Below are 13,079 nucleotides of genomic sequence, written 5' to 3' on the forward strand. Positions count from 1 at the left end.
ATTCACTGTGATAAGGGACCAAGATTTTCTTGATAGTTTTTAATCTTTTCTATTTTTTTAGAACTATTATCAACAACACAGACTTATCTGCATGATACAGTGATGGTGGCAGAGGTGGATAAAGAGAGAGTGTTAGGAAGAAAGTGTCGCTAGCATTTTTCATTGAACAATAAATTGGCTGAATAGCTCTAGCAATTCTAACTAGCAGAAAGTAGCACAAGACATCAAATGTTGAAACAATAAAATTCAGAAACAAGATCATAGAGACTATTGTTAAAAAAAACAAAAAAAAAACCCAAATTGACATGGAGGAATTAACTAAATGCACCGAACAACTTGAGGGCTTTTGAAGTCAATCACATAATAGGTTTGTTCTCCAATTTACTCAAGGATAGTTTTGAGATAGAAGTTCTCCAAAATTTACAGGGAGAAAACTCTATAAAACCAAATATAGAGTGAAAGCCTAAATCAAAATGCAGTTAACAATTAAACTGTAAAACATTTTTAAATACATTTACTTTATTAGCATCAAATCTCTCCACCCACTACTAAGCACTCCAACACAATCTTGCTTGCTTTTCTCTTTTTCACTTTCATTCAACTTCAACAATATCTACTTCCTTTCTTTTCCTTTCCAAGATCCGGGTTTGTCCTTTTCCATTTTTTATTTTCAATAATTCTTATCCGGCATGCTCATGTTGATTTGACACCGGCACTCTTCTTTCCGCTATTCTAATCACGCATTCATCTCCATTTGTGTTGGTTTCATGGAGCTCAAACTGTACCATGCACGCACATAAATATTGATGAAGGATTGGTATGTTTTTTGTTGTTTATCGTTTCAGTTGTGTTTAATCATTTCAGCCCTTTAACCCCTTTTGTATTATGCACCTTTACTCTCTAATTTTTTTCAACAAAGATAGTGGCTTGATGAGAGATTGATGCTATTTTGATTATTGGGTTTTCTGTAAAATGGAGTTTGAGCCTTTGAGTCTCAGCAACAAGGTTTGTTGAAAAAATGAGTGTGTATGATAGAGCAGGAATCAATCAGTTTACAAATGGAAATAAGATTAAAATTAAATTGTGGTGTTGGAATTTTCTATTCCAATAATTAATAAAACCCTTTTATATTAGTTGTTTAATGAACTCTCTTAATTTGATCATATAAAATAAAATCAATTAATGATAAATAACTAATATAATTATCTTATAATATTAGTACACATTAATTATTGAAATAGAAAATTCTAACAATCTCCCACTTGAGTTATATATTGTAACAAAAAAAATTATAACTAATTATTTTTAAGTTCAGCTTACCTTCATGCAGCCTATAAGACATTGCTTCAGTTGGATATCTCTAAATGTAGATATGCTTAATGTTGGGATTTCCTTGACTCACACCTATAGGGGTTCTTAGTAACTACTTTAATTGGTACCCTAAAAAAATATAAATTGTATTCTTTAGAGCAACTTTGGTAGAGAAGAATCAAACTTCTTACTATATCTATACAAGCCTAATTTCATCATTCTGCAACTTTGTCCATGGTATGTTTACCTAACATTATATATTGTAGAACAATTTCACAATTATTGAAGAAAACACATGAAGGACTCCAAAGGTTGTACCTTATGTCATATCTACCATAGTATCCCACACGATCATATAAAGGACATCATGAATGACAAAGTTTGGTGAGGATTGGATTGTGCCTGAAAATTGTGAAATAACGGAGGCAATATCTCATTCATCCTTTGAGGCTAAATATTGAGCTCTTGCTTCCACCACTTGTGAGCTACAATGACTCACTTATTTACTAAAAGACCTACACATCACATGTTCTCGACCTGTAGTGTTCTATTGTGACAACCAAAGTGCTATACATATCGCTGCTAATTCTATCTTTCATGAACTTAATAAGAACTCAGACATTGATTGTCATATTGTCAGAGAAAAAGCTCAACAAGGTCTAATGCAATTGCTTCATGTTTCTTTTTCCAATCAAATAGCAAACATCTTCACTAAGGCTCTTCCTCCAAGTCTATTCACTATCAATCTCTCCAAGCTAGAGCTAATTGACATTATTAGAAAAATAACAGCAACCCATAACACAACATCAGTCCTCATTAGGCCAGGCCCAAGACCACAATTCTGTTATCTCACCATGTTCTAGAAGTATCTAGAACCATATTGTGCTCTTGCAGAGCTGTTATTCCTTGTATACATTACTATCACACACAATTTTGTTTTTCTATTTTGTCTTAATAGATTTGATTAAGAGATTTTTTATCACTGCTTTCTAAGCATCAATTAAGAGATTTGATTAAGAGATTTTTCATCAAATCTCTTAATTGATGCTAAGAAAGTAAATGTATTTATTAGTATCAATTAAGATATTTGATTAAACAATTTTAGCATCAATGATGCTATAAAATAAATATATTTATTAGCATTAATTATCTTATAATTATAAACGATTTTTAATCTTTCCAAATTTGTTATCATAATTGATTTTTTTTTGTTGCTAATGATTTTTAATACATTTATTAGCATCAATTATCTTATAATTATAAACAATTTTTAATCTTTCCAAATTTGTTATCATAATTGAATTTTTTTTGTTGCTAATGATTTTTATTAGCATGGCCCTTGTTTCGCCAGTGGTAATGGCGAAACCTGCTACATTGCACATGCAAGCACGCGTTTCGCCAATGGTGATGGTGAAATCCATGGTGGATAGTGGAATGTCGACATGTCATGCATGGGCATGGTGTAAGGATGCATAGTGTGTTTCGCCAATGGTGATGGCGAAACCCATGGTACTCACATGAACCTGCTGTGAACCTACTGGATTGACATGGATGCATGATGATACGCTAATAGGAATGGCGAAATAAGTGTTTCGCCAACCAGAATGGCGAAACCCTAACAAACCAGACCCCCCAAAGAAAATATTTTAAAAGAGACCCTTTTTTGGAATAAGTTTGTAGAACAAACCCTATCAGGTCATTTTGTCGTCACTTGCGGGGGTTTCACTATGTAGCTAACATGCGTCTGCGAGTGATCGATTGGATAAGCAACATTTCTAACTGGTTTGGGTTTCTCAGAGCATTTAATTTTGTGTTTAAGTATGAGAGATTGGTTTTTAATTTAATGGATAAAAAAATATCTTGCGAAATTAAAAAGTTGCAAACGGGTAAATTAAAAATATGTTTTAATAATATACTAATATTTATAGTTTTTAAAATATTTTTAAATTTTTATAAAAATATTATATTTTTAGATTTTAGCTGTTATAAATATTATTTAGTTATCTTAAAACTTTTATATATATTTTAATTAAAAAAACACAAATAAACAACTTTTGCTGTTAAGGCAAATATAATATCTTCCATGGATCATTGTGTAATGTATAGGACAAACAAATTAAATCAAACCTAGCTTGTTAAATACTTATTTTATATAATTAAAATTTATAATAAATAAATTCAAAAAATTGTATTAAATAAATGTTTTTAACATAAAAATATATATATTTATGACAAATAATTTTAATTTTGATATAATATTATTTTTAATTATGGAAATTTTCTTTCCAAAGATATTAAAATTTAATCTTTTATATATAAATTAAAATAATTATCGTGAATGAGAAAATTTTCAAATGCCATTTTTTCATGAGAGCGTTTTTTTGGGAGTTTTATTTTATGAGAGCATTTTAAAGAATTTTTTTTAACTTTTTATCTCTTTTAATCTATTATTCTCGATATTTTTAGTTTTGCTAAGTTAAGTCAAGCTAAACAACCCATTTTGATCACTTTAGTTAAACTTAATTATTCTAGATTGTCATTTGCAAAGTTTAACATTGATAACAACTTGTAAATAATATATATATATATATATATATATATATATATATATATATATATATATATATATATATATATATATATATATATATATATATGTGTGTGTGTGTGTGTGAGAGAGAGAGAGATAATTGTAATTTTATATTTTTATTTATTATATTTACTTTAAAAATCATGATTTTAATTTGTTTATTATCATCTTATATATACTACTTACCTAATATCAATTTCAAGTGTCATATTTTAAATATATAACTATAAACTTTCTTCAAGGAAAATCAACATTGTTAATTATCATCAAAGATTTCATCTTCAATTTAGACCATCTTATAAAATATAATATGTTGTGATTTTAATTTATGTTAAATAATAAATTAATAAACAAAGTTTTATTTAAAGAGAATTTCAATAAAAAAAATGACAAATAAGTTAATGAGTGAAATTTAAGTTTCAAAACTTTAATCAAGTTTTGTTATAAAAAAATCAAGTTAAAGCTCATGATTTGATTTGTTTATATAAATGAGTCTAAGTTTAAACATTTTTTTTTTCACAAGTTAAATTTCAATTGTCTTGTTCAACTCGATTTATTTACATATCTGGTAAGGGCGAAGTTGCAAAGTATCTTCTATTCATACACATAGTAAACCATTTATATCATTTATTGAAAAAGTAATTAATGTTTGAGTAACCACATATATTCTATTTCATCCATTTGAGGAAGTTTGTATAAAACTACAGATAGTGTAGGCAGTTCCTACCCCTGGCTGAAAAGAGATACTTATAAGGCAAAATTTAAAAATAAATAAATAATAACCATAGATAGCAATGAATACAAAATTAAGCCACAAGCCACATGAAGTAAGTTGTCCAAAAAGTGACTGCAACTGAGGCCAAAGCATATGTCCATAGCATGATAACAGAACATTCACCTTCACCAGCTCCAAACAATTGCGCGATTGTGCCTGCAGAAAGCGAATGTTTGAATATATAGTTATATCAAAATAAGTTTATTATCTACTACTACTAACAAATTGCAAAGGTGAAAAAGAAAACAGTAGATACAAAAAAGAAATTAATCGTTCCCCAAAGTCTACGTTATATGTAAAACTATCGGGAAAGTCATGCATGAAATATAATGATATATACATATCGATATGAAGAGCATGCATATTGATCATCAATTGGACATGTATATTCTGACACACCCCTTTTTATTTCACTTTCTGCCGTTGATTATTACAATTTATTTTATTAGGACTACGTACAAAATCATAAATAAAAATATTCATTAGTCATTAAATAAAAATTAAGATCTATCGAATTTTATGATTTTAAATAAATTTCAGCTAACAAAAATATATACCTCGTTCAACCCACCAAAACTAATAAAAGTATAGAACTTTGATATTATACCTATAGCCATTGCTGGTGGAAGTGCATATTGAAGGAGAAGCACAAACTGATATAAGGGATCTGGTTGCACCAAACCCAACTGTGTTGCTCCTTTAATAACTAGAATACCCAAAATTGGCAGGAAAATATATCGAACTACTATAATTCCAAGAATTGTCCAAAACGAAGTATTTGCTCCCTTCAAACCTGTGGTCCATTAATCCAAGAAAGAAAAATTATTCATAAGCTGCCAAAGAGGAGTATAAAATTTTTTTTAAAAAAAAAGCATGGCTATATAAGAATTAATTATTGCCTTTAAGGAGGTTTGCTCCCATTATAAGGGTTATAACTGGGACGGCTGCTTCACTGCATGTAATTAATAAGATAGTGTAAGGAAATACAATCTCTCAGGACAAGGTTCAAAGTGAATTTCATGATCAGCAATGAAAAGCAAGAAATCATAGTCATATGTTAGAATTTTCTAAAGTATAAGTTTTTTAATGATTGGTGTATTCAAATTTATAAAATTAGTTGAATGTAGTATTTTTTTTTTGCTTCAAAAAGTTTATATAATCATGTGATCTATGATCAGGTAACCATCACTTTTAACACATGAAATATCAGATTAGTAATGTTATTATGAAGTTAAGATGCCCTCACCGCTTCTAGCATTATTACTGGATTGTGTCTATACAAGACTTTCTCTATCTTTTGTGATTCTTGAAGTTAACTATTTCTTATGTCTTATTACTTTATTAGATTGCTTATGATCCTTTGATATGTTTTAATTTGTAATATTACATATATAGATTAAAATATATGGTACTAAAATTAGAATTGAAATTAAAAAATGGAAACACATAACTACTCCCGACGGCCTTGTGTAATTTCAAATCAAAAACAAGTTTTGGGATGCATACATACCCAACCATGGTAACTGAGTCCTGAATCACATGAAGTGAAGCATCGCCGCCAATCATCAATTTACGTATCTGGGGAACTACTCCAACAATAAAGCCAACAATCTGCATAGCCAAAAATAAATGTTCATTTGATAGGTGAATATTTTTAAAATAACATAAGAAACTATTGCGGCCATTTTAATCAATAAATGGGCTTATACTTAAAAAGTTATCACGGTGGCTATAGTATGAGCATTTTACATTACTATATCTGCATGGCGGTATTTCACTAACGTAAGTTCAGTTCATTGTATCATACCGCTCCAAGAGTTGCTGGTGAAAATATGGCTCTGAAATTGGAGTTGACTAAAAGCTTTCCAATTTGGTGTTTGATTTTAGCTGAGACTGGTAACTGCAATGAAACACCCGAAACTCAGATGCATATGTAATTTGATTTATTCAACATTAGATATGTAATGATCTCCTGCATAAGATAGAAGCTCCGATGATTTTTAGAATCACGAGTTCTACAAAAACAGATAAATTTAGGATTAATCAATGTAAATATGCTAGGTGATGCTTATAAGGATTTTGCAATTTGTAGACAACTTATTGAGGGATAGGGATTCAATTTACAATTTTATGTGTTACTACATTCAATTTGAATTCATTTTATGTCAACTGTCACACTGGCTAAAGAGAAAGAGAAAAATTAGGAAACAAGAACTTGGGTGTCTCCCTTTATTGCTTACTCTCTTTAAGTATAGATTGTGATAGTAAATGAGATTTCTGAGATAAGCACTATATAAAAGTTGGCCCTTTGTAGTTGAATTTTCTAATTATAATGCTAGTATATGAAACTATACTAATTTCTAAAATCATGATTTCCCTTTGATTAGTACAAGATATCTTTTGAAAGGGGTTATTGGGTTATCGGTAGCAACCTTCACATTCTCCTCAGATTCAATTGAAGAAAGCAGAAGTGTGTAATCATCCATGTTGTCCTTTGATGGATTTTCAGGTTCTGAGGATTCTTCCTCTGGTAAGAATTCTAGGAACTCTCCTGAAGCCTCCAGTCTGAAGGAGCTAGTTCTATAAGCATCTTTTGGTACTACACTTGCGGAAACTCTCATTATGTTATAGACATAAGTCCATATATAAACAGCTCCAACCTACAGTTTACAAATGAATACCACTTCAGAAAACAAAAATATATAGCCAAATAAACGTTTTCATTATTTTCAGTTTTTGGTTGGAAAACTTCACATTTATACCCATTATTGTAAGTTAAGAATTAATCTAAAAGAAGCTGATGAAGTTACAAACCGCCATAGAAAGTGAAGCATAAGCCATTCCATATTGATAGCAGACATTGGAGTCTCCAAAAGGACTACCTTTGTCTTTACATATAGCCGGGATAATGATTATAGGCAAGTTTCCTAAATTTCCTGTTCATGTAAGTCTGAAAATAAGCTTAACCGCAAGATGTATCCGGCAAGAACCGATGCTACAGCTTGAGCTTTAGAGAAAATATAAAACATTTCAAAAATAATAGCATGCAGCAACAGGACAACAAGAAGCTAGAAGTTTTTGTGCAACTTTCATGTCTACAGTTAATTAAAGGCCTTTCATTTCATTCAGAAACTGGAGAATATTTGGAATCCCAATTATTGCTTAGTTACTTTGTTTGCAAAATTAGTAAATGTACACACCATATAAGATTGGAGTGCTTATTTGTGAACGCCTAAACAATCCAAATACCTGATTTTGACACTCGCAAATTCTTTTTATCTCTCTTCTATCACATTATATCATTAATTATATCAATCACTATATCTCCTCTCTTCCTCTCTCTCTCTCTTGGTGTCCATGAATTTTTTTTCCTTAAGAAGTTCTGATTTTTAAACACCTATACAGTCTAAACGCCTGATTGATACTCCCAATTTCTCTATCTCTCTTCTATCACTTCACATCACCTATCTCTCATCTCTTCCTATCTCTTTCTTGGTGTAGACACCAATAGAGGTCCATAGCTCTTTTTTCTTGATGTTGATTTATGAACACTTAAACAGTTAAAATACCTAAATGGCACTCTCAATTTTTCTTTATCTCTTTGGTCTACCATATTCATCACCAATCACTTATCTCTCCTCTCTTTCTTGATGTAGACACCAAGGGAAGTGTCCATGAATTTTTTCCTCAAGATTGCTCAGATACACTTTTCAATGCCAGTAACCCATGTAGCAAAGAAGGTCTATACACTCTTTGGTATTAACTATTCAATAATAAAATTCAGGGGAAATAAACAGTGAAAACATAACACAGATTACATGTTAGGCTTCCAGGATTCATTAATTTTGAAGAGAAAATTCTACCTGCAGAACAGACACCCATTATTAGCCCTTCCAAGTGTTTGGGAGCCCTTGTTAATTTGATAAGGATCCATCCTAAGGCAGAGCCTATTATAAACGTCAAGAGGATATTGACCGGCATGAACCACCTAAATCACAACCAAAAATTGTTAGAAACCTAGTTCAAAGGAAGAAAGCGAATCCTCAAATTATTACCAAAATTCTGAACAAAATCAATAATACTCACAATAAAACAACATTCTCAAAAGTAATCGTGTCGGCCAAATTGCCACCCACCAGTGCAGGATTGAACACATAATGCACAAGCTGTCATATAAATGAAACACTGCTGTCAATAAGATATGTAAGTATAAAAGACAAATGAAAAATAAGAAAAAAGAGGAAAAGACTTCATTAAGTGTTAATGGAGTTACATGATTCACTTGTATCCTTGCATCTTTTCCCAACAAATTTACGTTGTCCAGTGCAAGAAGCAAGCCAACAGCAGTGATTAGTAGTACTTTGATCACGGGCATAGATGCCACCCCAAAAAGCTCCACAAGTCCCATTTTCACAACTCTTCCAAAAAAACTATGAGCTAATTATTAATCCTACACGCAAAGAGAAAAATTACTTTAGTAAAGCAAATATATCTTAAGCAAACAACAATGAAAAAAAAAACCACACAGATCTTGAACAACACAAACTTCAGATCCATCCTAGTACTATAAGAACTCCCCAACATACGTTATGATGACTTGGCTGTACTGTAAAGAGCATATTCATTTGATGGAACGTGGAAATGAAGAAGAAAAAAACCACTTATTATATTTAATATATCATAACTCTTCTCTTCAGACAGAACTATATGAATACAGTGATTATATATCATATAGACAAAAGAAACATAACTATAGAACAAAAGAACAGATAAAACCAAAGAAATAAAAAGTACCCGTGATAAAATTCAACTAACATATATAAGCATATATTGGCCAATGGCCATAATCTTATATATCTGAACGAGATGTAGTCTAGACGCAATGGGGCGGGGCGGGTACGGGCCGTCAGGTTCCTCGATCTCGTCACATACACGATTCAAATTAAAAAAATAATTTTTTTTGTAAGAAAAATATTAAAAATTTGATTTTAGAAAAATAAATTGATTGTTAAATATTTATTTTTAACTACTTATATATCAATAAATTTATTATAGTACGTGTTTTTACAAAAATAATTAAAAAAATAATATTAAATTATATAAAAATTTTAAAATAAAATTAACTATTAATAGAAATTCTATGCTTTTATTTTAAGTGGTGGGGCGAATTCCGATTAGGGACGGGTCTCGTAATCCCATACCCGTATTCGACTTTTGATTATAAAAAAAAATTTGAATCCGAATTAATACCCGATCAACTCGGATATTTTCTGTCAAAGTCGGAACGAATTCAAGTGAATACACACAAATACTAGTTTTTTGCCATGTCTAGATGCTATTTAATTCATTCTATCAGATTTAATAAGGAGAAGAGGGTAATAAACACCGAATAGGAAGAAAAAAAATATGACCTGGCAATAATGCCAGAGAGATGACATAGACACGCGGATTCTAGATGATTGGAAGGGAACCAATGTAATTAATAATATAATAATATTGCCACTAGATATGGCATTTGCAAATGGCAATAATTTAGTTTTGTTTCTGGTTAAGCAAATCAAAATAAATAATAATAATAAACACGTCTTTCCTACTATTGTTGATGCTTATTGGTCCCTGAAGTTTGTCAGTGAAAGTGAACACAAACACTTGACATTAATTAATTCGGAAAAAATTAATTAAACTCTAAAATCCTAAGCCATCAATTTTTTTGAGATTTAAAGAAAAAAGAATAAAATATTTTAAGATATGAGATGAAGATAATAATAAATCGTGTGTGGCTAATATTTCTTAAAAGTTAAACATCCAGAAGTGTATGAGGGAAAAAAACAAAGATAAATAAAAATAAAAAATGTGACAAATAATGTAAGAAAAAATAATTTAGATGCAGGATGTATAAGCCAGCATCCTTAACCATTAAAAAACTTCAAACAAATCTTGCTATCTTGTTACCTTTAATCATAAAGTGAAGCTAAGGGTAAACAAGAAAAGAGCAAGCAGCAATGATTTGTGTTGTTTTGTCAGTCAAACCATCTGTTACTTAGGCTGATGAATAAGATGAGAAAGACATGATAGGTACAGTGATGATAAAATTAAAATAGTGTGGCTCAAGGCCCAGCGATAAAAAGTATCAGAAAAACTATAGAATATCTGAGTCATCTGATATCACAATAAAAAATGGAATCGAGACAATTATCTCCTTCTATACTAGAATTAAAATATATCACTTTCTTTCATTTTCTATTCTTTCAAATTTCAATTAGACTTTTGTTTATTAAAAAAATCATTCTCCCTTTTAAATATATTTTCATATATTATATTACTTTGTAGTTAACTAAAAAAAATATGAATAGTCTCAAATCATTCTTTTGATTTCTATTTATATACTTAATATTAACCGTAATTTAATTTATATTTTTATATTTATTTTTAAATTACATTTTAAATTTTTTAAAGAAATTATTAATATGTTTTTAACAGAGAAATTATTAATAGTTAAAATAGCATTATATTATAATTTAAATTGCAATATAAGACTATTTTTAAATATCATAAGTTATTATAAATTTAAACTATTTTAATTATCATAAATTTTAAATATAATTTTCAAATTTAAAAATATTTAATTATTTTCAATTTTATTTATAATGAATTTATAAAAATTTATCTAATATGAATTTAATTTATAAAAATAAATACCAATTCGTGTACCAACAAGTCATTAACTTGATTTTTTAAGTAAAGTCTTATTCAAATCTTATCTTATTCAATGCATTAGTTAAAATACTGATCTGAAAAAATAGTTTTTGCTATGCTAGCTATTTTTAAATATAAAGAATATAAAAATGTGAAGAAAATTTCATCAATGATTGGTTTATTTAGAATTGATGGCTTGTTGACTGTTACGCTAGGATATATTTATACGGTTAACCTAATAATCAACCTTCTCTCATTTTCAGCCATATTATGCTAAAACCCGTGAAGCATATTTCATGTTGCATTATTTTTATTTTTATTTTTTTACGAAAATTTAAACCTATGACTTTGATGTATTTAAATAAAAGAGAATTTTTTTAATTAAAATAAAATATAAAAATCTCATAGGTCAAACATAAATTTTTTTTTATTTTTTTCTTTCTTCTGAACCAAACACATCCTTCATGGATATTATTTGGACTCTTCCACTAGACCGATCGTTGTGGTTCATTACTTTTATTATCCTTTGAAAGTTTGAAATTTTGCAATGAGGAACCACTTGGGCACAGACACATGCATGACAGCATAACATGGTCTACCAACCACAACCAGAACCAGAACTAGAACTGTGTAGAGACTGTAATGTAGAGTGTAAAGACATTCACATTGATGTGACAAAGATGGAGAGAACGTTACCTTACTGTGACCGCTGGGTTATCTAATGATCAGTATGTGACAATAATTTCCACAGTATATATATATATTGCCATATTAACCCACCACGCTTATATATTCAATGATGGTGATGGTTGGTTACTGATGCATGCATGTATGCTCGAGGATAAGCTGAAACGTAATAAATAGCTGGCGGCCAAGAATATATTTGTTCTTTTTCAAGTGGTATTCATTTCAAATTTTGACTGAAATCGTTTTAACAAAATTGTTGTTAAGATAATTAATTTGAAAAGGTTAATGTAAAAATTATTTGATATTAAATATATTTTAAAATAAATATAAAAGAATTGATTTATACTTGACCGAATATCATCAAATTGCAAATTGTTTAATAGATAAAATAAAAATCTACTTTAATATAACATAAGTAATTACTTTTTTAACTTATTTATAAATATTGTTTGCTTTAATCATATTTTAATAGTTTTTAATGGTGGGAATATTAATTTGAATAGTATTTTCAATTTAATTTTTAAATGTTTAATTAATAACATCTTTGAATGATTCTACATTTTTTACTATAAAAATGAATATATAGTCCTTTTTATATTTTAATAAATTTAAATATTCAATTAATAATATATAAATGATTATACAATTATTGTCATATTATTGATTTTTATTTTTTTCATATGGCACTTTTTCTAATTTTTCAAAGCAAATATAATTTATTTTGAACAAATAACAATAATACATTTTATTTTATTTATTGATCATTAAGAGACAAAAATAATAATATATCACGATAATATATATTTTATAAGAGTAATTAAATCATTTGATATATTTTTCTCAAAATAATAAAGCTATTGTTTTCAATTTTAAATTAATTACATATTCTATATTTTATTGTTTTTATAACTTTGTTTTTTCTTAATTTGAGGTCCTCGCTCTTGGTTGTCGACTCTCACACTGTGGTATTTTATACGGTAACATTTCACTCAACAATCCTTGTTAGTATGAATCCTTTGC

The 13,079-nt window shown here is 28.9% G+C and overlaps 1 protein-coding gene across 3 annotated transcripts; it reads right to left on the reverse strand.

The window, feature by feature from the left end:
• Positions 1-4,508: 4,508 nt before the first annotated feature.
• On the reverse strand, positions 4,509-9,610 carry LOC100785182 (protein PIN-LIKES 3). 3 transcript variants are annotated; one of them, XM_006573443.4, is made up of 11 exons: positions 9,471-9,610; positions 8,950-9,126; positions 8,763-8,842; positions 8,540-8,664; positions 7,491-7,612; positions 7,109-7,336; positions 6,484-6,576; positions 6,187-6,287; positions 5,576-5,628; positions 5,284-5,469; positions 4,509-4,832 (listed from the first exon to the last, which is right to left on the reverse strand). In XM_006573443.4, exons 2-11 carry the CDS (start codon positions 9,082-9,084, stop codon positions 4,708-4,710), a joined length of 1,248 nt encoding a protein of 415 aa, XP_006573506.1. In that variant the 5' UTR covers positions 9,085-9,126; positions 9,471-9,610; the 3' UTR covers positions 4,509-4,707. The 3 variants fall into 3 exon arrangements, with proteins under 3 accessions (XP_006573506.1, XP_003517114.1, XP_014630979.1); XM_003517066.5 differs by lacking the exon at positions 9,471-9,610 and adding an exon at positions 9,263-9,464; XM_014775493.3 differs by lacking the exon at positions 9,471-9,610 and adding an exon at positions 9,223-9,464.
• Between the last annotated feature and the right edge of the window lie 3,469 nt (positions 9,611-13,079).

The sequence above is a fragment of the Glycine max genome, chromosome 1 (genome assembly GCF_000004515.6).
Source record: "Glycine max cultivar Williams 82 chromosome 1, Glycine_max_v4.0, whole genome shotgun sequence".
Lineage (NCBI taxonomy): Eukaryota > Viridiplantae > Streptophyta > Magnoliopsida > Fabales > Fabaceae > Glycine > Glycine max.

Coding starts and splice junctions, on each gene's coding strand:
- LOC100785182 (XM_006573443.4), bottom strand. CDS start 9,084: ATGGGACTTGTGGAGCTTTTTGGGGTGGCATCTATGCCCGTGATCAAA. Junction 6,577..7,108: donor AATCTGAGGAGAATGTGAAG/GTTGCTACCGAT, acceptor GTTTCATTGCAG/TTACCAGTCTCAGCTAAAAT. Junction 5,470..5,575: donor GGGAGCAAACCTCCTTAAAG/GCAATAATTAAT, acceptor AATGGACCACAG/GTTTGAAGGGAGCAAATACT.